Source organism: Myotis yumanensis, unplaced genomic scaffold (assembly GCF_028538775.1).
Source record: "Myotis yumanensis isolate MYYU_CA2020_CCGP unplaced genomic scaffold, mMyoYum1.0.hap1 SCAF_2, whole genome shotgun sequence".
Classification (NCBI taxonomy): Eukaryota; Metazoa; Chordata; class Mammalia; order Chiroptera; family Vespertilionidae; genus Myotis; species Myotis yumanensis.
This window is the reverse complement of record NW_027223753.1, coordinates 186,898,428-186,920,001: the sequence shown is the minus strand read 5'-3', so window position 1 is coordinate 186,920,001 and position 21,574 is coordinate 186,898,428. Positions and strand designations below refer to the sequence as shown.

The 21,574-nt window shown below is 44.1% G+C and overlaps 1 protein-coding gene across 4 annotated transcripts in view; it reads right to left on the bottom strand.

Annotated features, from left to right (window-relative positions):
- Positions 1-159: 159 nt before the first annotated feature.
- Positions 160-21,574, bottom strand: part of LRRC31 (leucine rich repeat containing 31) — a 115,899-nt gene continuing 94,484 nt past the window's right edge. For all 4 annotated transcript variants that reach the window (XM_070406835.1, XM_070406834.1, XM_070406836.1 and 1 more), the window contains 8 exons: positions 17,930-18,064; positions 15,064-15,231; positions 12,352-12,519; positions 11,939-12,106; positions 11,007-11,174; positions 7,884-8,051; positions 3,359-3,526; positions 160-942 (listed from right to left, as the gene is read on the bottom strand). In XM_070406835.1, the coding sequence (XP_070262936.1) occupies positions 611-942; positions 3,359-3,526; positions 7,884-8,051; positions 11,007-11,174; positions 11,939-12,106; positions 12,352-12,519; positions 15,064-15,231; positions 17,930-18,064 (1,475 nt within the window). In that variant the 3' untranslated portion in view covers positions 160-610. The remainder of the gene's footprint in view (positions 943-3,358; positions 3,527-7,883; positions 8,052-11,006; positions 11,175-11,938; positions 12,107-12,351; positions 12,520-15,063; positions 15,232-17,929; positions 18,065-21,574) is intronic.

The following is a 21,574-nucleotide window of genomic DNA, read 5'->3' as shown; positions in this document are numbered from 1 at the left end:
TGTTGGACCCCAGCAGCAAGCTAACCTACCAGTTGGAACGTCTACCCCCTGGTGATCATAGTGAGCAGTTGAGTGGCCTTAGCATATCATTAGCATATTACACTTTGATTGGTTGAACGGATGACTGGACTACTGGACATTTAGCATATTAGGCTTTTATTATATAGGATAGGAAGTTCCAAAGAAATGTACAGAGAGGCCCATGTACCCTTTACCCTCCCTTAGTGTTGACATCTTGCATAACTAGAATACAATAACAAAACCAGAAAATCTACATTGGTACCATCAGGAGAACTTATTCAGATTCCATCAGTTACACATACACTCACGTGTGTGTGTGTGTGTGTGTGTGTGTGTGTTGGGGTGGGGGTCAATGCAGTTGTTGTTGTTTTTTTCAATGCAGTTTTGTCTCATGTAGCTTCATGTAGCCACCACCACAATCAAGATACAAAATTGTTCCATCACCACAGGTCTTTACTGTGTTATTCCTTTTAGTCACATCTACCACCTACCCCTTTCTCAATCCCTGAGCTGTTCTCTGTCTCTATAATTTTGTTATTTCAAGAATGTTATATACATGGAATCATATACATGAGCTTGGGAAACCAGCTTACTGATGCCCGCCATGGTCAAAGTGAATGCTGCTGCTGCGATCTTGGTCCAAGCGTTTTAGCTCTTCCTCTAGTGAAGCTGGGAGGAGCCACCTTTTCATTCCTATGTCAGTGATCACCGGAAGTCTGGTCACAGCACATAACAAGTGTCTAAACCATTGTCCACAATCCCGAAAAGTTGTTGGCCGAAGGCTAATATCCAGCTCCGTTAACTCTCTGAGGAGCCACACGTTTTGGCAGAAGATGGCCCATCCTGCATCACAGATGCTGTCATTATAGCTCAGGTCGAGCTTCTGCAGCCTGGCCAGGTGACCTGTATGTATTACCGATGCTGAAAAACAAAATCACTCTAATTGCCAAAATACAAGAATACTTTCTGTCATGGCTGTTTCCCACTTCCAATAACAAACGCGGTAGTTCCAGACCGGTAATGACAAGATTGATCATTAGTAATGCTTTGTTGCTAGCTAGCTATTTTATTTAGGGCATCTGAAATTACTTTAGTAACAAATTTCCTCTCTGTGCATCCCAAGTACAACTTGAAAATGGATTTTTTTCTCTTTCCACATCCCTACCCCCAAAAATATATTTTTTGGTCAAATTCCTGCTCTTTACTTCACAGGGGTCCTAGCTCTTCCTGCAGACTTTCTCTAATTAAATGTGAGGAATGATGGATCATTGGCTTGAACAGAAGACTATTAGTAAATAATCTTCTTGCTGTTTAATACTATTTAGTTGTTCATTTCTCATTCATTCTGCAGTCAACAATGATTTAACTGAGCACTTTCCACGTGCAAAATATACCTGGATAATTTCTAATCCAACTGAGAGATGTCTAATCACAGAACAATTTTGTCTTTGAATAGCACATGTCACAGTACTACCTACAAGGGCACTTAATACATAATAATGATGAAGCTAAGAGAAGATAACGACTTCTGTAAGAAAAGGTAGGGGAGCCCTAACCAGTTTGGCTCAGTGGATAGAGCGTTGGCCTGTGGACTGAAGGGTCCCAGGTTCGATTCCGGTCAAGGGCATGTACCTTGGTTGCGGGCACATCCCGAGTAGGGGGTGTGCAGGAGGCAGCTGATCGATGTTTCTGTCTTATCAGTGTTTCTAACACTCTATCCTTCTCCCTTCCTCTCTGTAAAAAAATCAATAAAATATATTTAATTAAAAAAAAAAAGAAAGAAAAGGTAGGGGAGACACCCAAGGCTAAGAGTACATGCTTTTCTTTTTAGTCCAAAGTTGAAATGGATTATAGAGATGAGATGAGTGGTGTAAAATCTCGGAGTGACAAGGGACCTGGGGGTCTCCTCAAGGATTCAACCTCCAGATCAATGATCAGGGAAGGCTCCCTTTCACAGCTTCTCCATGGTGACCAGCCCGGGTCTGCCTGCAGCACCCTTACAGGTCGCCCCAAGAGGGTGAGGCAGCTCTCAGCAGGAGGATGCCCTTCCTTTGGGACCCTGATCTACCTCCTGGGGATTCCTCCATTGCCCGCCATGGCCGGCCTGAACCCCAGCTCCTTCCTTGTGTTAGCCCTGCAGTGTTGGACAACAGTCAGGTCCCCTCAAATGTTCTTCCTTTAGGACTAAACATGCCTTGGTTTTTCCATCATTTGTTTTAAAAAATATATATTTTATTGATTTTTTTACAGAGAGGAAGGGAAAGGGATATATAGAGAGAAACATCGGTGAGAGAGAAACATCGATCAGCTGACTCCTGCACACCCCCTCCTGGGGATGTGCCCGCAACCAAGGTACATGCCCTTGACCGGAATCGAACCTTGGACCCTTCAGTCTGCAGGCTGACGCTCTATCCACTGAGCCAAACCGGTTAGGGCTCCATCATTTCTTACACATTATGGCTTCCAGACCTAGCCGGATGCTCCACGCCCATTCCTTTCATTTGCGACAAGCTTGATTCCAGAGAGCCCTTGAGAGTTTCGCAGTCCGTACACTCACCAGTGCCCTCACTCCCTAGATGTCCATGTGTGTCCTTTCTTTCTGCCTTCCAGCCTGTCACTCAGCATATTCTCAAGGCCTAAGTAAGTGTTAAAGGCAATGTGCATGCTTTTTCTCTCCAGAATATTTTCTATTATGGAAAAATTTTTTAAAACGTACAAAAAGTTGACCGGAGAGTGAACCCCTGCCCCCATCATTCAGCCTGAACAGTTATGTTCATTACACCTAACTTGCCCCATCTAGTCCCTTACTTCAGCTGGCAACAGTCTAGTGATGTCTATCCATGAGAAATGATACCCGTATTTCAGTTATGATGATCAGTTTCCTGTTTAAATTTAAGTTAAAGAGTCAACATAAAGAAAAAAATCAAGTAATAGCGCAGGTTCCATGTGACTAGGGCAAAATTTGTAAAGGTGGAATGTGGATGACTCAAGTTCGGTCAACACGGAGTTGGTTAGGAACACCAAGGCGCTCATGTGTGGCGAGATGTGGAGCTGGTCCCCTGGCAGGAACCTCCCACCACCACCTCTGTGTCTATCTTCTTTTAGGAAACACCCTCCTGAGTTCCCAGTTCATCAGATGCCCAATAATAAATTTCCCTCCACTGTCCTTTTGGGTTTCGAATCTCCCTTATTTGTTTCAAACAGATCACTCCCGAGCAGGTGTCAGGAGAAGGGAAGCTGCAAAGAGGGCCCCAGGCCTCGCTGCCTTCGGCGCCTCCCTCCCCCTGCACTTGAGGGTAAGTTGGGCTCTGCCCACCAGGAACCCAGAGATACAAACCCAGGAGAGCCACGTCCTCTGTCACCAGGGAACAGCTGCTCAGCCTCAGGACTTGGAGGGACGTGGAAAGCTTTAGCGTTTCGAGAAGCAGCTGCAGGTTGCCACCAACACACTTGTTCCAAGAAAGGCTGAGTACTTCCAGGGCAGGGAGGTGGACGGAGGCTTCAGCTAAATAAGAGCAATGATTTAGGTCATAAGCCTTCACTTTGAGCAGGGGTCCTCAAACTACGGCCCGCGGGCCACATGCAAATACAAATATTGTATTTGTTCCCGTTTTGTTTTTTTACTTCAAAATAAGATATGTGCAGTGTGCATAGGCATTTGTTCATAGTTTGTTTTTTTTTAAACTATAGTCCGGCCCTCCAACGGTCTGAGGGACAGTGAACTGGCCCCCTGTTTAAAAAGTTTGAGGACCCCTGACTTTGAGGAACCAAGGCCAGGGCAACATATGAACATCACCGAGGTTCAGAAAGTTGTAGAGATTGCTCACTCCTGCCTGAAATTCATGGCCTCGCTTTATGTTGTCTATTTTTATTGGGGAGAAATGTTGGAAACTGTAGTAAAGTAAAACTTAATTAAATGGAATTCACTATGACCTGGAATTTCCTTCTTTTCCTTCACATTGAAGAAGAAGAAATGGCCCTGGCTGGTGTGGCTCAGTGGTAGAGCATCGGTCCATGCACCGACTCCCAGTCAAGGGCATGCCAGGGTTGCAGGTTTGTTCATGGGCCCCAGATGGCTGAGTGCGGGAGGCAACCAATCGATGTCTCTCTCTCACATTGGTGTTTCTCTCTCTCTCTCCTCCTTTCTCCCGTTCACTCTCTCTAAAAATTAATGGAAAAAATATCCTTGTATGAGGATTGACAACAACAGAAAAGATGAAGAAAGAGGCAGAGAGGTAGGCTCACAGGCTGGTCAAGATCTCCAAAGTGTGCGCTGGGCTTACGTATCCCACCGACCGTGCAGTCACAGCTGAAATCCTGAGACAGGGCCAAACCTCCCTAGGAATCCTCAACTCCAAAATGAATTTGTATTCGCTTAACTGTAGTTACAGAGACAAAGAAGGGAAGTGATGTATTAGGAAAGATTTTTAAAGGAAATTAAAAGAATTTTCTGCTTAATTCTCAATTTTCCCTAACATTAAAATCAGCCAGAACAACTAATTTTTAAGGTAAGTCGTTAATTATACTTTAAACTTCTTTCCTTCTGCCTTCTTTCTAAAAAGTAAAATATATTCAGGGGGAAAATATACATTCTTCTATAATATCAAATAAGAAAACCCCTCCCAGTCATATGGTACAGAGACCTTTCAATAAGAAATGGAACTTTTTTCTTCTAAAAGTGATGCAGAGAAATATATACTACTTGATTTACTTCTTTTTTTTTTTAAACATATTTTATTGATTTTTTACAGAGAGGAAGGGAGAGAGATAGAGAGAAACATCGATGAGAGAGAAACATCGATAAGCTGCCCCCTGCACATCCCCCACTGGGGATGTGCCCGCAACCCAGGTACATGCCCTTGACCGGAATCGAACCCGGGACCCTTCAGTCCGCAGGCCGACGCTCTATCCACTGAGCCAAACCGGTTTCGGCATGATTTACTTCTTAACTCAGATTGAATGATAGATTTATGTTAGATGCAATAGTTTAGTGTAGTATCTACTTGATTATGATCCATTGATTTTGTAGCTATAATTGGAAAGAGCTGTGTCTTCTACAGAAGACACAAAATTAAAAAAATGTATATATAAAAAATTCAACAAATTTTGATTCTGAAGTATATTTAGGAAGTATATTTTTGAAACATCATGTTGTACCAAAATTTATTTTTTGTAGAACTTCTCTAAGTGAACATTGGTCTGAACAGTGAAATGTGGTGTGTGTGCATGCACACCTGTCTTACCTAACCATTGGGGCGATTATGGAGCCCTTAAATTTGTCTGTCTGTCTATCTACTTACTTAATATGTAGAAATGTCTAAAATGTGCTTTGGGTATGCAGTGAAGAACAAACACAAATCTTGCCCTCAAGGTTAAAATCTGGGAGAAATGTGGACATTAAAAAACCAAACAAATAGGAGACCAAGATGGCGGCGTAGGTAAACACCGGAGACCGCTGCCGCAAACAACCATTTCAAAAATACAACTAAAAGACTGAACGGACATCACCCAGAACCACAGGAAGGCTGGCTGAAGAGAGACTCTACAACTAGAAGGAAAGAGAACAGCAAATCGAGGCTCAGAGGCGGCGCAGTGTGGAAAATACAAAGGTACCGAGGTGCGCGCGCAAAGCAGGCTGGTGGCTGAGGGCGCGGTTGTCGTTTTCTGTCGGGAGTGAGTCTCAGACTCTGGGCTCCAGATCCGGGCGAGTCTCTAGGGACCCAGACTCAAACGGGAGAAGCGGGATTATCCGGCATCAGTTGGAACCTGAGGGCAACTTTCTCTCCGAGGTTTGCAGCGGCTGCCGGGGTTCTGAGAAGCAGAGCCTCTGGGAACGGGACTGAGCGTGGCCATAACTGCTCCCTCCGCCCGCCCTGTTGATCCCGCCCGCCCAAAGCCTGCGCACAGCCATTTGCCGATCGCCTCAGGCAAAGGCTGGATTAGCAAGGCAGACGTTTTCCGTACAGCTGATTCCTATAGCCAGCCGGCCTGGGGGTCAAATCCCTCTAGTGGTAACTACAACAATTAAGGCTTGGCTAGAACAAGACTGCGCACAGAGACCACAAGGGGGTGCACCAAGAAAGCATAAAAGATGCGGAGACAAAGAAACATGACAGAAATGGAGGATATGGAGCTAAGAATCGCAATTTTGAGGGCTTGCCATAAATTTGTGCAGAGCCTCACGAAAACTAATGAGACCCTCGATGCTACGATAAAGAAATTAGAAAGTAAGCATACACGGACTGAAATAAAGAATATTATACCCAATAGCAGACCAGAGGAGTACAATAATCAAACCAAAGATTCGACAAAAAACACCCAATTGGAAAAGCAAAATGAAAAAAGAATCCAAAAGTGTGAAGATAGTGTAAGGAGCCTCTGGGACAGCTTTAAGCGGTCTAATATCAGAGTCATTGGAGTGCCAGAAGATGAGAGACAGCAAGATATTGAAAACCTATTTCAAGAAATAATGGCAGAAAACTTCCCCCACCTGGAGAAAGAAATGGACTTACAGGTCCAAGAAGCGCAGAGAACCCCAAACAAAAGGAATCCAAAGAGGACCACACCAAGACACATCATCATTAAAATGCCAAGAGCAAAAGACAAAGAGAAAATCTTAAAAGCAGCAAGAGAAAGAGGCTTAATTACCTACAAGGGAATACCCATACGACTGTCAGCTGATTTCTCAACAGAAACTTTGCAGGCCAGAAGGGAATGGCAAGAAATATTCAAAGTGCTGAATACCAAGAACCTACAACCAAGATTACTTTATCCAGCAAAGCTATCATTCAGAATTGAAGGTCAGATAAAGAGCTTCACAGATAAGGAAAAGCTAAAGGAGTTCATCACCGCCAAACCAGTATTATATGAAATGCTGAAAGGTATCCTTTAAGAAGAGGAAGAAGAAGAAAAAGGTAAAGATACAAATTATGAACAACAAACATGCATCTATCAACAAATGAATCTAAGAATCAAGTGAATAAATAACCTGATGTACAGAATGAACTGGTGATTATAATAGAATCAGGGACATAGAAAGGGAATAGACTGACTATTCTTGGGGGAAAAAGGGGTGTGGGAGATGTGGGAAGTGACTGGACAAAAATCATGCACCTATGGATGAACACAGTGGGTGGGGAGTGAGGGTGGAGGGTGGGGTGGGAGCTGGAAGGAGGGGAGTTATGGGGGGAAAAAAGAGGAACAAATGTAATAATCTGAACAATAAAGATTTAATTAAAAAAAAAAAAAAAAAAAACCTAAACTAACTAAAAAAAAAAAAAAAAAAAAAAAAAACCAAACAAATAAATAGATAATGATTAATTCTGATAAAGTCCACAAAGAAGATTCAGGGGCTTCTAACGTAGAGAGGGTGGGGCTGTCTTAGAAGGGGATGCTTCCACGGACACCTGGAATCAGAGCTCCCCAGACAAGAATGGGGGCAGGGGTGGGGTAGGCAATTCCAGGGAACAGGGAGGCCTGGACAGTCAGCGAGGCTCAGAGGCTAGTCATTGCTTTCCTTTCCCATCAGCCAGCACTACCAGTTTATATTGGCGCCTCACTGAAATGACAAGTTACTGTGGACATGGACCTCCAGAGTTGGTTCTATAGACTTTAAATGTTAACGGTTAAATGTGCAAATGCCAGAGTCATTCATGTGCTTTTAAGAAAGGTCACTTCTTTCTTAAAGGTCACTTTTAAGAAAGCATAGTTCCTGAAAAGAAGATGCATTAGCATGTCACACCTCTGCTTATGGCTGAGTCTTGGAATAATGAAATTCATGCATAGGGAAAGGGATCCCCTCTTCTGTCCCCTCCCCCGCAAACAGGTGTATTAATACCCTGCTTCCTGGGGAGTTTTCTTACCGAGGGCAGTGAAAGTCTCCCTTTCCAGAGCGCAGTTGTTGATGAGCAGTGACTTCAGTGCCGGTAAAAATCGGAGCCTGCTGAGTAGGTTTTCAGAAGAGCTGCCCATCTCTTTGTTGGCAGATAAATCCAATTCGTGAAGACTCGAGAGCAAAGGGATAACCTGGGCTGTTCAAATAGCCACAGTGACACGACTTAGGCACCGTCCCACAAAGAGTCTTCTGGGTGTTTGGTTCCCACAATCTTCTCGATTGGCAAGGCCTGCCTTCCCTACACACCACACGAACCAGCCACCCTTCCCAGGATGCAGCCTGGGCTCTGCCACTTCCGAGCCTCTCTCCAAAGATTTTAGAGACAGAGAACGGGGCTCGAATCCCAGCTCTGCTACTAAAGAACTGTGTGACTTGGGGCAAGTTGCCTAACATCTCTGAACTTCAGTTTTCCCAATAACAGTCGTAGCAATTCTACCTCACAGGGCCAGTGGGAAGATAAAACAGCTTGGTGTATGTAAAGTGCTCGGAACAGTGCCAGGCACGTATCAACTGCTCAGGTGATGTTTGATATTATCATTCTTTTCTCAGAATATAAGTACTAGGAAGGCAGTGGGACCAAGCAAACGGCACTGGATTGGGTCCTGAGGGCCCCTGTGATGCACGGGGTCTCTGTGGGCTGGCTCACCTCAGAGGCTCCCAGCCACCCGAGCCTGGTCACGGTAACCCCTCAGTCAGTATCACATCGCCTGTTTCATCTTCCTCACAGCACCCCCATTATGTAATTGTTTATTTGTGTGTGTGTGTGTTTGCCTTTTGTCCTCCCTCACTGAAGGTGAGTTCTATGTGTAGGAACAGTCTCAGAATCTGGAACATGGAGGCATGAACCTACACATAAGTACAGAATTCTAAACTGTGTAAGGAGGGGAGGAGAATAAGAGAAGGAAAGGTGAAGGGAAGGCGAGCACTGTGATCCCAACAGACGGAGCAATCACTCCCTCTTCGAATCTCCACAGCACGTTGTAGTTCACTGTGCAATTTAGATATTTACTGGTTTATCACTGCCCTCACCAAACTGAAGCTCCTGGACTGTGAATTGTCCGAAGCCCACCACACAGTGGCAGGTACAATTAGATGGCTAATCAGTAGTTGTTGGCTAAATGATCTATAATTCCATTTCTTTGGAGCTGTCTAGAATGAGCAGATAAAAGAATGCTTAATATTAAAAAAATAATTCTTTAAAATCATAAGGTATTATGTTTTTAGTACATAATACATCAACAGGATGTATTTTCATTTCCAACTTTTCAAAATTAAGCAGAAGGAGAACAGTGCAATTCACGACAGCTTTTAAATAATCATTAGCTTTCCAAGGCCTGTTGGTGGCTGTGAATCTAGGTAAGAGAGGCTAATCCCTCTGTTATGTTAGTGGTAACAATTCAGGTCATCTAGCAGTTTAATCTTCCTCTGAGCAACAAGCTGAGATGTGATATTCCTGTTATTCAGTATACTAAGGGGAATTTATTATTTAGAATCTGATGGACTGCTAACTCAGGAGTATCTCTCCCAGGTCTGACACTCATAAATAGAGGGGTGCTATACCCCATACAGCTCTACCTGGAGCCCCAAAAAGGGATTGTTTTGTTACTTTAAAATCTCCAAGCCTTGACCTCTTCTCATTTTCCAAAATTGAGGGATAAGAGCCCAAGAAATAACCAAGCAGTTCTAAAAGGTAGATGTTAGACCTCAAAACCTATTTTACTGTTTTCCTCTCCAAATTGTACTACAAAACAACTAAAAAGTTCTTTTTCTTCGTGTTCATCGAGTCATTCATTTATTCAATCACATATTCCACTAACATTTACTGGTGCCAACTATGTGCCCGCCCCTGGGTGTGAGCAAAGGAGAGATGCGGAAGGAGATGCACCCCTGCCCCGGAGGAGCCCATGATCTGAAGAGAGCTCAAGGGCAAAGGCCCAGGACAGAGCGCAGCTGGTGAGGATCAGCATGAAGGTGTGGCTGGAACAGGGTCAGTGAGGGGGAGGGGAAGGGGGAGAGAAAGAAGGCAGTGACAGAGGAAGAGGGTGACCGTTTGGTTTCGTGGGATGACCTAAAGCAGGGGGGTAGAGGTCTAGATGGTGAACCACGATCAGATTCTGGATGTATTTTGAAGGTTTATTGTGGTTACAGATGGAATAGAACACTTACTCGCAAGGCTGCGCTTGCTGCTTGTTATGGGAAACTGCACTGATACATTACACGTTGTAGTAATAACAGGACTGTGTCCGGGGTAGGAAGTAAGTGTGGTACTGATGTGTAATGTAACCTGTTATGCACCACCCCGCTGACTTTTTCTCTACCTTCGTTTGTATCTAAGTGACTTAACTTGTTAGTCTGAAAGCCTCGACACCCTTCGTTTTGGCTTTCCCTCTACAGCCCTCTCTGTAATAAGCTAGGTGACACCAACAGATTTGTGTTTTTTTTGTTGTTCCACTTACTTATTTTATTTAAAAAAATCTTTATTGTTGAAAGTATTACAGATGTCCCTTTTATCCCCCATTGATCCCTCTGGCCCAGCCCTCCCCCCATCTCCTGCTCCAGGCCTTCAGCACCCTATTGTCTGTGTCTATGGGTTATGCATATATCAAACAAGTTCTTTGGTTGATCTCTTCCTACCCACCCACCCTCCCTTGCCTTCTCCCTAAGATTGAACAATCTGATCCATGCTTCTATGTCTCTGGATCTATTTTGTTCATCAGTTTATTTTGTTCATTAGATTCCACATATGAGTGAGATCATGTGATAAGCCCATCAGAGAAAGATAAGTATCACATGATCTCACTCATATGCGGAATCTAATGAACAGGTCTGCTTCTACACAGCAACATAAACACCAAGTGTTCTCCTTCAAGTTCCATAGCTATCATTTACTGGCGTGTATAGGAGGACTTTAGCCTCACTAACACTTACTGGGCACTTTATAAATACTATAGTGGGGCATTCACAGAACTTTTATGACTTGAGCCTCCCAGTAGCTTCATCAGTAGTAAGTTTAAGGGCATATCTCTAATTTGTCACATTTCTAAACACATGCCAAGGCTCCAATGCCCTTGGCTCCATCCCACACACTTACTCAGCGACACCACGTCGCCGGCTGTGAGTGAGCACTGGTGCAGGTCCAGGACTTCCAGACGCTCCAGCGTGGCCACCTGAGCTGGCGAGTCTTCAAAACCTCCACCCAGCTCCTTGTTGCAGGAAAGGTCCAGTGTCCTCAGCTCACTCAAGTGTCTAAAAGCAGCATCTACAGAGAAAGTCAGATCCCATTCTGACATATGACAAGGTGGTAGGCAGGCATGGAGCAGGGGAGGGCACAGGTGTGCAGACGGGAGACTGAGAAATACACCCAGAAAAATGCCAAAGCAGAGGAATAACTGTAGACTGCAGACTCCCTACCATCTACCCCTCTTTGGACTTGACAATGACCTCAAACACAATGGTTCTGCCACTAATGGTTTTCCTACTACAACTGAGCTTTGGCGTTTTCATAGAGTTCTAGATTTGATCAAACTGCCCGTGAGAAGGCTGTTACAAGCATTGTAAGTCAAAGGGAAAACACAATTTCATTTCACATTCTCCTTTATCGTGGATGCTTTATACAGGGAAATGACTTTTAACTATGGATACCACTGAAGCCGTTCTTTTTATCAGTACCAATTTCTTCTTACTACTGAGCACAAAATAATGCTGACAGTTTTAAAAGTAAGAGAAACTGAAGTGCTTTAAGAGCACAGAAACTTTTGTTTTGCCCAGTATCTATCTCAAACCTAAAATAGCCTGGCTTTTTCAGATTCAGCCATTTGAAAAGGTTATTTTTGTAATCATGGAAGTATATTCTTGCTGTAAAAGAAAGTACATAAAACATTAAGATTTAAATGACCCATAACCTTATTCCTCAACATAACCACTGTTTATATTTTATTTTTCCTAATAGTTTAAAAAATTAAATATAAAATAAAATGATATACATACATAAAATTATGTATATAAACTTCAGCCATTGCTTACCCAATAGTTTGACACTCTTTTGTGATAACCCACATGACTGTAACTTCAGTACTTTCAGATTTGAGGCACTTTTTAACCCCTGAGCGATACTGCTTAGACTGCCACCGATGTTTCTGTTAATGGAAAGATCAAGTACTTCAAGACTTGGCAGCATAGGTAGCAACTGACCTGGAAGGAAGGAAATCCGAACAAAAAGAGCAACTCAGTGAAAATGCAGGTGTGGGAGTTGGGAGGGGGTTGGGGGTGGGGACAGGAGGGGAATGCAGCCTCTGGGACCCAGGGATGGAGTGAGCCACTCTTTCAATCCAGGGTCAAGAGAAAACAGCCAACGTTGACTCCCAAGCTATCCAATCATGGGCGTCTTCACATTTTAATTTTAATTTTTGGAAAGAACTCTTCCAAGCTCCGCTTACCCACAAATGCCCCGTCTTCTGACGTGAGGGCGCAATCCACCAGCTCCAGCGTTCGGATCTTGCTCCCGGCTTGGAACTTCTGCAGGATGAGAGGCAAGTTTCCTCCCACTTTACTGTTCCAGGACAAAGTCAGCTCCTCAAGGTCAGGTATCGCTTTAAGCGCTGCTCCTGTCACAGAGGGGCCCGAAGATTGGTCACTAGTCTGCAAAGCAGAGAATGCACTTTCGAAATCGTTATTTATGGAGTATGGAAGCCAAGTCGAGTCTGACTGGTTAGGTGCCAGGTAACAAAGAAGAGGACGCAGTTCCGCCCACTCCCAGCAGGGGGAGCTCCTATTTTTACAGGCACTACGACCCTCCAAAGTTCTGAAGCCACGCTTATGAGCACAGATTGCTTTTTTAAAACTCACCTATTCATAAGGTATTTCTTACTGAGGTTTTTTGTGGCGGTAAACACGTGTACTAGTCCATTACTTTCTCTCACCCACCCTCTCTGGGAGCAGCAATGCTGAGGCGCTTGGCAGGAGGTAGAAGTGAGACCAAGCCAGGCACTGGCTCCCATGGGGGTAAAGCTCACATTGACATCAACAGTGTCACATACAACTGAACCGACCGCGGCAGAGAAGAACCAACCATAAAGCATCAGGCACTAACAGCTCCTAAGATTACTCAGCCTTTGGGGCAGGGGAGGGTGCCGTGGAGAAAGGGGTGCAATGACATTTCTGAAACCACTTCACACAGGAAAGCTCCCTCGGGCTACAGCCTACAGCATGGACATGGGAGAGACCCGGGGGAAGGGAGGGGGGCGGATCCTTAGGATGATTTTCACTGCCCTGGGAGAAGGGTGGGGAGCCACACATGGAAAATGCACTTCTCAGCAGGCAGCGTCGATCTTAATCCTAAACAATCAAGAGCTGGAAAGCCCCATGTCCGGAGCCTCTTCCACCTCAGCAGCTGAGTGTGGACCTCGCATTGGTTATTCGCGGTATGGATGAAGGATCCAGGAGTCCGGAGCCCCATGTTAACATGCATATTCTTCCTGCACAAGTGTCACCTCGTGTGTCATCGCCAGTCAATTGGGGGTGGCTTTCTATAGCCCTGAAGCTCAGGCTCAGGGAGAAAGAGTGTAAAGTTGATTAGCTATCTGCAGTCCTCACGGGACTGGATGGCCAGCATTGGCCATCTTGCATTAAGCAGTTGTAACGGGTGCAACAACGTGGAAATGGCTCCTGATTTACTAGTATGTTAGCTTACCAGCACACCATTTATTCTCCCCGTACCCCATCTGCATCAAGACTACAGAAAGCCCTCTCTGATGGGAGAGGATGCAGAAGTCCTTCTAGAGAGGAGAGAGACTCCGGGAAGGGACAAGGGCTCAGGACATCAGAGAGGCAAAGCTGTGCACTCCCTCCTGCGCCCAGTGAGTTTGGAGTGGGTCCTGGGGCCAAAATTCCACGTTCTGGTCTCTTAAGGAAATGGAGGATCATGAAAAAGATCAGGTTCATCAAAGAAAAGAAAGAAACTACATTTTCTTTTCATGTCTGAGTAACGATGTGTTCAATTTGTGGTCCTTCTACACAATAACCAGCTGCTAACCGGTGGGGCTAATTTCTTTATGTAAAACCACAGAAGGGAAATTTTGGATGAGGGCATAGGGAGAAGAGGAGCTACCGATGACTGAGCACCTGTTATGTGCCGGGTATGCAGTAGGCACTTCACAGAAATGTCCTTATCCAATCCTCACAGTCATTTTTTCAGGTGGATATCACCCCCTTTTCAGAGATGAGACACTGAGGCTCAGAAAGGTTAAGTAGTTTGTCCATGGTCACAAGCTAGTCAGAAGTGGGACTGGGAGTTGAACTGGGATCTGGCCAGCTCTGAGATGTATGATGTTTTTCCTCGGCTATAGGCAGGGTGGGGCCAGGAGTCGTCAGGTGGCCCCCATTTTCTTGGGAGAGATCGGAGAGAATACCTTGGCATGAATTGCATTGTTTTTACAGAAATCTTTGCAGAGATGTAAATGATCAAAATACATAACCGAAATAAGAAACTTCAGACCAAAAGAAAATTTAGAAAAATTAATGCCATCTAAAACCAGCAAGCATTTTAGTAAGGCAGTTGGGTTAGTAGCGTGACAAATGTTATCCTATGTTCTTTATTCTCTGTTCAGCATATAAACTAGCTTCATGGAGGTGCTGCTGCCATTCAAACCAGCGAGTGCCAACCTTTCGGACCTCACAGACCACCAGTGGTCCACGAATCACCGGTTGGCGACCGCTGATTTAAACCATTCCTTTTAGTTGAAAAATCTCATTTTGACCAATTTTTTAAAATGGAGGTGGAAAAATAGAAGAGATTATCTTGGAGTTGGAGAAGAATCTAATCGTTATCTACTCCAATTCTATTTGACAGATGAGGTAAAAGACCCAGGGGGAGCCAGTTTTACAACGATCGCCATTTAAACTCCAGGAGAGTGAGTACCTGGTCAGCCTGTTCCCTTCTCTAGCCTGGAAATTAGCACAATGCCAGGTAAGGTTACATGGCCCTTCAGAAGTTACGCTAGTGCTCACCACCACATGCATCATGTCCACCGCCTCAGGCACAGTACACTCGTCCCTGAGCACCGAGGGTGTGGGACCCAGGTAATTTGCCCTTGAGGGTCGGGCTGCCAAGGTGTGTCAGTGAAGTCTTTTAGGAGAAGCATTCATCATACCCAGTGCTCGCACATCATCGGTGGTAAGTCTGCAGCTACCCAGCCTCAGGCTTTTTAACTTGCTGACAAGATGCATTTGCTCAGTGACTGAATGGAGGGTTCCACCCACAAAGTCATTCCAGGAAATGTCCAGTGTTTCTAGGTCCGGGAGAAAAGGCAGCAAAGCAACTAGACATGAACAAAAGAACATACAGATTTGCATAAGTAATCTGTGAGGTGTGGTAAGTAGGATCCATTGCCTGTACGCACAGAACATAGTTTGGTAAGAGAATAAGGGGACGAGGGCATGTGGCTCTCTCAGGGATCTCTCAGCCATGCAATTGGAGAGATTGTGACGTTTACATTTTCTATTTCTTGGGATGTTTTCTATTTTTGCCAAATAATTTCACTCTGAAAATGCAGTGGTGCCCAGCTGGCGTGGCTCAGTGGTTGAGCATCCATCTATAAACCAGGAGATCATAGTTCAATTCCCGATTGGGGCACATGCCCGGATTGCGGGCTCGATCCCCAGTAGGGGCATGCATAAGGCAGCCAATTGAACTATGATTCTCTCTCATCATCGATGTTTCAATCTCTCTCTCTCCCTTCCTCCCTGAAATCAATAAAAATATTTTTTAAAAGAAAGTACAGCCGAAACCGGTTTGGCTCAGTGGATAGAGCATCGGCCTGCGGACTGAAAAGTCCCAGGTTCGATTCCGGTCAAGTGCATGTACCTGGGTTGCGGGCACATCCCCAGTAGGAGATGTGCAGGAGGCAGCTGATCGATGTTTCTCTCTCATCGATGTTTCTAACTCTCTATCTCTCTCCCTTCCTCTCTGTAAAAAATCAATTAAATATATTTTTAAAAAAGAAAGTACAGTGGTGTCTCTATAAGATTTCATAGGATCTTTTTTACTGCAGAAGAGAAGGTAATTCTGCTGTTACCACTACTGTCACTGTAAAGTGTGCACTGGTCTTTGTATTTTGCAAAACTCTCTGACATCCATCAGCCAGTCCTCCTATTGGTTCCTCAGGCTGGTGGCTGGGGACTGCTCTCTGGGCCAGGATTGCTGAGGTTACAGGCGCCTCTTACCTTTTCTTTTTTATCTTGATTGCCCGGGCATCACCACCTTAAAAAGCTGCCGTAATACTTAAACGGACTAACATGGAGACGTAGACTGGCACACAGCCTGATGGGGCCTCCTCGGGTCTCTGCTACTGCTCATTAGAAGTGAGGTTGCCCTCTGGGAAAAGGACCCTCCAGGGCCATCGTATCCCCTGAAGCAACAAGACTTTTGAGTGGAAATGACAACCCAGAGGCGGTAAAGCATCTTTGCGTTTAAACGCCCGTCTTGAATGTGAAAGTGGTGGCAGCAGTTGGAAGCAGCAGGCTGAGCTTCTGCGTTACAGGCACAGCAACCCAGCCTTCCGAAATGCTGAGGCCACGCTTAGAGGGAAAATTGTTTTCCTTTCACCAGCATTTGAAGCAGCGGTTCTCAACCTGTGGGTCGCGACCCCTTTGGGGGTCGAACGACCCTTTCACAGGGGTCGCCTAAGACCATCGGAAAACACATATATAATTACATATTGTTTTGTGATTCATCACTACGCTTTAATTATGTTCAATTTGTAACAATGAAAATACATCCTGCATGTCAGATATTTACATTACAATTCATAACAGTAGCAAAATTACAGTTATGAAGTAGCAACGAAAATAATTTTATGGTTGGGGGTCACCACAACATGAGGAACTGTATTAAAGGGTCATGGCTTTAGGAAGGCTGAGAACCACTGATTTAAAGCATGTTCAGCCAGCCGGTGTGGCTCAGTGATTGAGCGTTGGCCTATGAACCAGGAGGTCATGGTTTGATTCCTGGTCAGGGCACATGCCCGGGTAGTGGGTTCAATCCCTGGTGTGGGGCATGCAGGAGGCAGCCGATCAATGATTTATGATCACCATTGATGTTTCTATCTCTTCCTCTCTGAAATCAATAAAAATATATTTTTTCCCAAAAAGCATGTTCACGATGGTCCTAATTTTATAAAGCATAAATCTACTGAACATATTAAGAAGGAAAAAGAATAAAACCAGAGATTGCCATTCAGTGGGTTTGGGTTGGACTCAAGTGCCTACGTTTCTACAGGCTCCACAAGTGATCTTGACAGGCAGGCATTGGATACCCGCGGGCATGGTTAGAGTTCCCTTTCAGAGTCCTGTCCAAATTATAATCGCATGGATTTTAACTAAAATAGTCAAGGACTCCTCGTTCAAAACGCAGTTCTTTGATGCATCTCTGTTGGTAGACACATCTAATTTGATTAAAGGCTTAATTTAAGGTACCTGAGAAAAAGAGGGGGGAAAGGTGTTGATGGTGGTGTGGGCACAGGGTTCTTCACAATTACACTCCTGCTTAGGTATAACAAAGGGTAGCAATACTTTTGTGTACAAAAACATATAAGCAAAGGAGACATATGTAAAACCTTAAACAATAAAAAAAATATATATATATATATAAGCAATAATTGCTGGCAGTTGTACTTTTCATTCCACAGATAACCAAAGAGCACAGTACCCCTTTAAATTCCCAAGAAGGCTCAGTTTTAGGCTAAGTTTTATGGGTTTATATCCTATGTAAGAACAGATGTCTTGCAGGGAGCCAGAGGCAATCAGTAGGGAGGCAAAAATGCTCAGGAAAAACAAACATGAACTTCCTCCACTCAAATCTTTTTTTTTTTTTTTAATTAGCGGTGCAGCAGCTGTTTCTGAGTAGTCTGGGGCCACCCTCAGACCTTGGGTTACCAAGTGAATAATGAGTGTGTTTTGCCTGCTCATTTCAACCTACAGGCCATGTTCCCGTCAGTGCAAAGTCAACTGCATACAGACCCATCTCCCTCACGTCCGCTGTTGTTAGCCCGCAGTTACTCAGATCTAGACACGTGTCCGCAGCCTTTCTGCCCAGCTTCTGCAGGAACTGCTCCACCTGGCATCCCAGTTCCGTTTCTGAAGTGAGAGGTGTGGCTACATTATAAGAATAAAGAAGAATTTGCTGTTAACGACAGATAAAGATGCATAATGATCACAATACAACAAGTGAAAAGGGGGACAGTAATCCTGAACTGGACCCTGGTGAAACCTGAAGCATTTACCAGGAAGAAAACCTCCGTTCCTGCCTTGGTGGCTTTTCTTTCATGGCCTGACCCTGGCTTCTCAGCGTAGAGACAGAGCTGTGTTCCTGAAGAAGAGGTGAGCTTGTTAGCACAGCTTTAGGCGAGCGAGCAGTGCTGGAACGATGACAGATAGCTTTGGCGAATGCAACTGCTGGGCCAAGCACAGGTGTTTGCCTCCTAACCAAGCAGGTGAAGAAGGCGAGGCCTTGCAGTCACCACTGGTGAGTTTCAGATTGGTACAGGGTGGGAGTGAAAGAAACAGCTGCTGCTCATTTCCTCCCCCATTCAACTGAGGAAGCCTGAGAGCTAGTGCCTGGGGGAAGCTTTTGTATATTCTGAGCTCCTGTTGGAGAACCCGTTCAGAAAGCCTCATTTGTCTTCTTGTTATTAGGAACTACTTATGAGGCACCTCACCAAATTCCTCTGTTATACACTATGCTAATCACTAAAGTAATAAAAAAATGCTATAATTTTATTGAGCACCTATTATGTACCAGTGCTTTACTTATCGCATGTGACAGCGTTTAAAATATATGTAAAAACATTACACTTTTGTAAGGAAAAATAAATATGCCTGTACTGACAGTGACTTTAAAGAGGTTTGTCAGTGGCAATGTACCATTTGAAACATACACAAAGAGCCTGGCCACTGTGGCTCAGTGGTTGAGCATCAACCTATGAACCTGGAGGTCACACAGTTCAATTTCTGGTCAGGGCACATGTCTGGATTGGGGGCTCGATTCCCAGTGTGGGGTGTGTAGGAGGCAGCTGATCAATGATTCTCTCTCATCATTGAGGTTTCTATCTCTCCCTTTCCCTTCCTCTCTGAAATCAATAAAACTATATTTAAACACACACACACACACACACACACACACACAAAGTAGACTGGAATCCAATAAGAAGACATAAGTTATGAATGTGCAGGAATATTCTACTAACCCTGACAAAAAAGTATAAAACAACATAGCTAAATATATATACATATATATTGGTACCAGTGAAAATTAAAAGATAGTAGGATTACAGTAATAATAAATTTAGACTAAAATGTTAGCAAGGATAATGAAAACTTCATCTCTCTTCCACAGGGTGTCTTGTGACTTGCTATTTTTTTAAAAATATATTTTATTGATTTTTCACAGAGAGGAAGGGAGAGAGATAGAGAGTTAGAAACATCGATGGGAGAGAAACATCGATCAGCTGCCTCCTGCACATCTCCTACTGGGGATGTGCCCGCAACCCAGGTACATGCCCTTGACCGGAATCGAACCTGGGACCTTTCAGTCCGCAGGCTGACGCTCTATCCACTGAGCCAAACCGGTTTCGGCTTGCTATTTTTATTTAAAAGATTTCTACGTTCCTGTGGCTCTGTTTTCCTGTCCAATGCTAGTTGTTGGTGTGTTTTGTTTTCTTGTTGTTTGCTTTGTTTTTGCTTTTAAAAATATGTATCTTTATTGTTGAACGTATTACAGATATCCCCATTGACCCCCTCTACTCTGCTCCCGCTCCCCCAGGCCTTCACTGCATTATTGTCTGTGTCCATAGCAAGCCAGTCAGAGAAAGACAAGTATCACATGATCTCACTTATATGTGGAATCCAATGAACAAAACAAACTGACTTGCTATTTTTAAGAAAGCCACCTGTAGGGAATACAGCATTGCTGGCCTGGTCAGTGTTGCCACATTCCACCAGTAGGAGGCAGCACCTTCCACCATTTTACCTCTTTACTCAGGCGTTCAATTTTTATCATGGCACTTGGGTACAAGGTATTTTGGGTAGGGTTGCCAGATTTAGGAAAACAAAAGCAGCATGTCTAATTAAATTTAGACTTCAGGGAAACAGGAATCGTTTAGTAAAAGTATGTCCCAAATATTGCACTTATTTTACATGGTAACCCTAATTTTGGGTGGCAGAGAGGAGACCTGTGGATGAGAGATGGGGAGGAATTGCCTCTTACATGCCAGTGAGTACAGGACATTTTGTTTAAACTTAAAGGAAATAGTCACAGTTATACCATTTCATAGATTTGGAAACTGAGACTCTGTTAATTACTAAGTAGTAGAGTCAGAATTTGAACCCAGAACAGTCTGCTCCAAAGCCCATTCTGTGTGTTTTAAATTGTTTGTGTTTAAAAAATTTCTGCACATGGTATCCTATTGCTTTTGTTATCTCCATAGGCTCAACCTACAACCAGCCCCACCAATTCTTTTTCTTTGTTTTCTCCTCAAGCCACTGCCATGTCAATCATTTCCTTTACTATCAAATGTTTGGAAAGATTGGTTTGTACTTGCTCCCCCCACGTCTTCAGCACATTTACCAATTAACCCGCTACATCTGGTTGCCACACTCACCTATTCAAATAAATTGTTTCTCAAAAGTCACCAGCAATGACCTACCAATGGATAGATTTAGAAATCTCTTCTCAGACCACATCGAACCTGGGTACTCTGTAATGGTTGATATGATTGGCAAGTCTAAGACAGCACGATCTTGTTGAAATCATGGATCCAATGGGTGAACAAGTCACAACTTCTCTGAGCCTTGGTTTATGCATCTATAAAAGGAAGACTAGAAGTCCTGCCCGGTTCCTTTCTCGGGAGTATAGTGACTTAAATTTACAAGGGTCTCCCAGGGAGATGAGACTCTGCAGAGTCTTACATGAGAAATACTTGGTGAATATTTGTTGAATGAACAAATAATTGAATGAATGAATGAAAATTAGCTTTACAGTTTCTTAATTACCAAAATAAATCAACATGATAAATCTTTCTCAAAACACCTACATAGAAATATGAATATCAACTTATGACACCCCTAGACATTTCCTCATGGACCGTGTATTTCTTTTTAACTATGAAACCCTTTCTTTGAAGACTATCGGTGTCACAGCTCAGCATACAAAACTGATGAGTCAGCTCTAACTGGTTTGGCTCAGTGGATAGAGCGTCAGCCTGCGGACTGAAGGGTTCCAGGTTCGATTCCGGTCAAGGGCATGTACCTTGCTTGCAGGCACATCCCCAGTGGGGGGTGTGCAGGAGGCAGCTGGTCGATGTTCCTCTCTCATTGATGTTTCTAACTATCTATCCCTCTCCCTTCTTCTCTGTAAAAAAACAATAAAATATATATTTTTTTTAAAAACAAACAAAAAACTGATGAGTCAGAGCTGCTGCAGGTCGGCTGAGGTGGGAGGGCTGGCACTCCATGGAGGGGACAACGTGATCACACATGAGCAGTCTGGAGTGACTGGGGCCTTTTCCGGCTGCTTTCCTGCTGAACTGAACTTTGGCGTCTCCATCCAGGTGATTCTGTGAGCTAAACAGTATCTTCCTATTTGTGGAGAGCGGCTTCAGCAGTGGT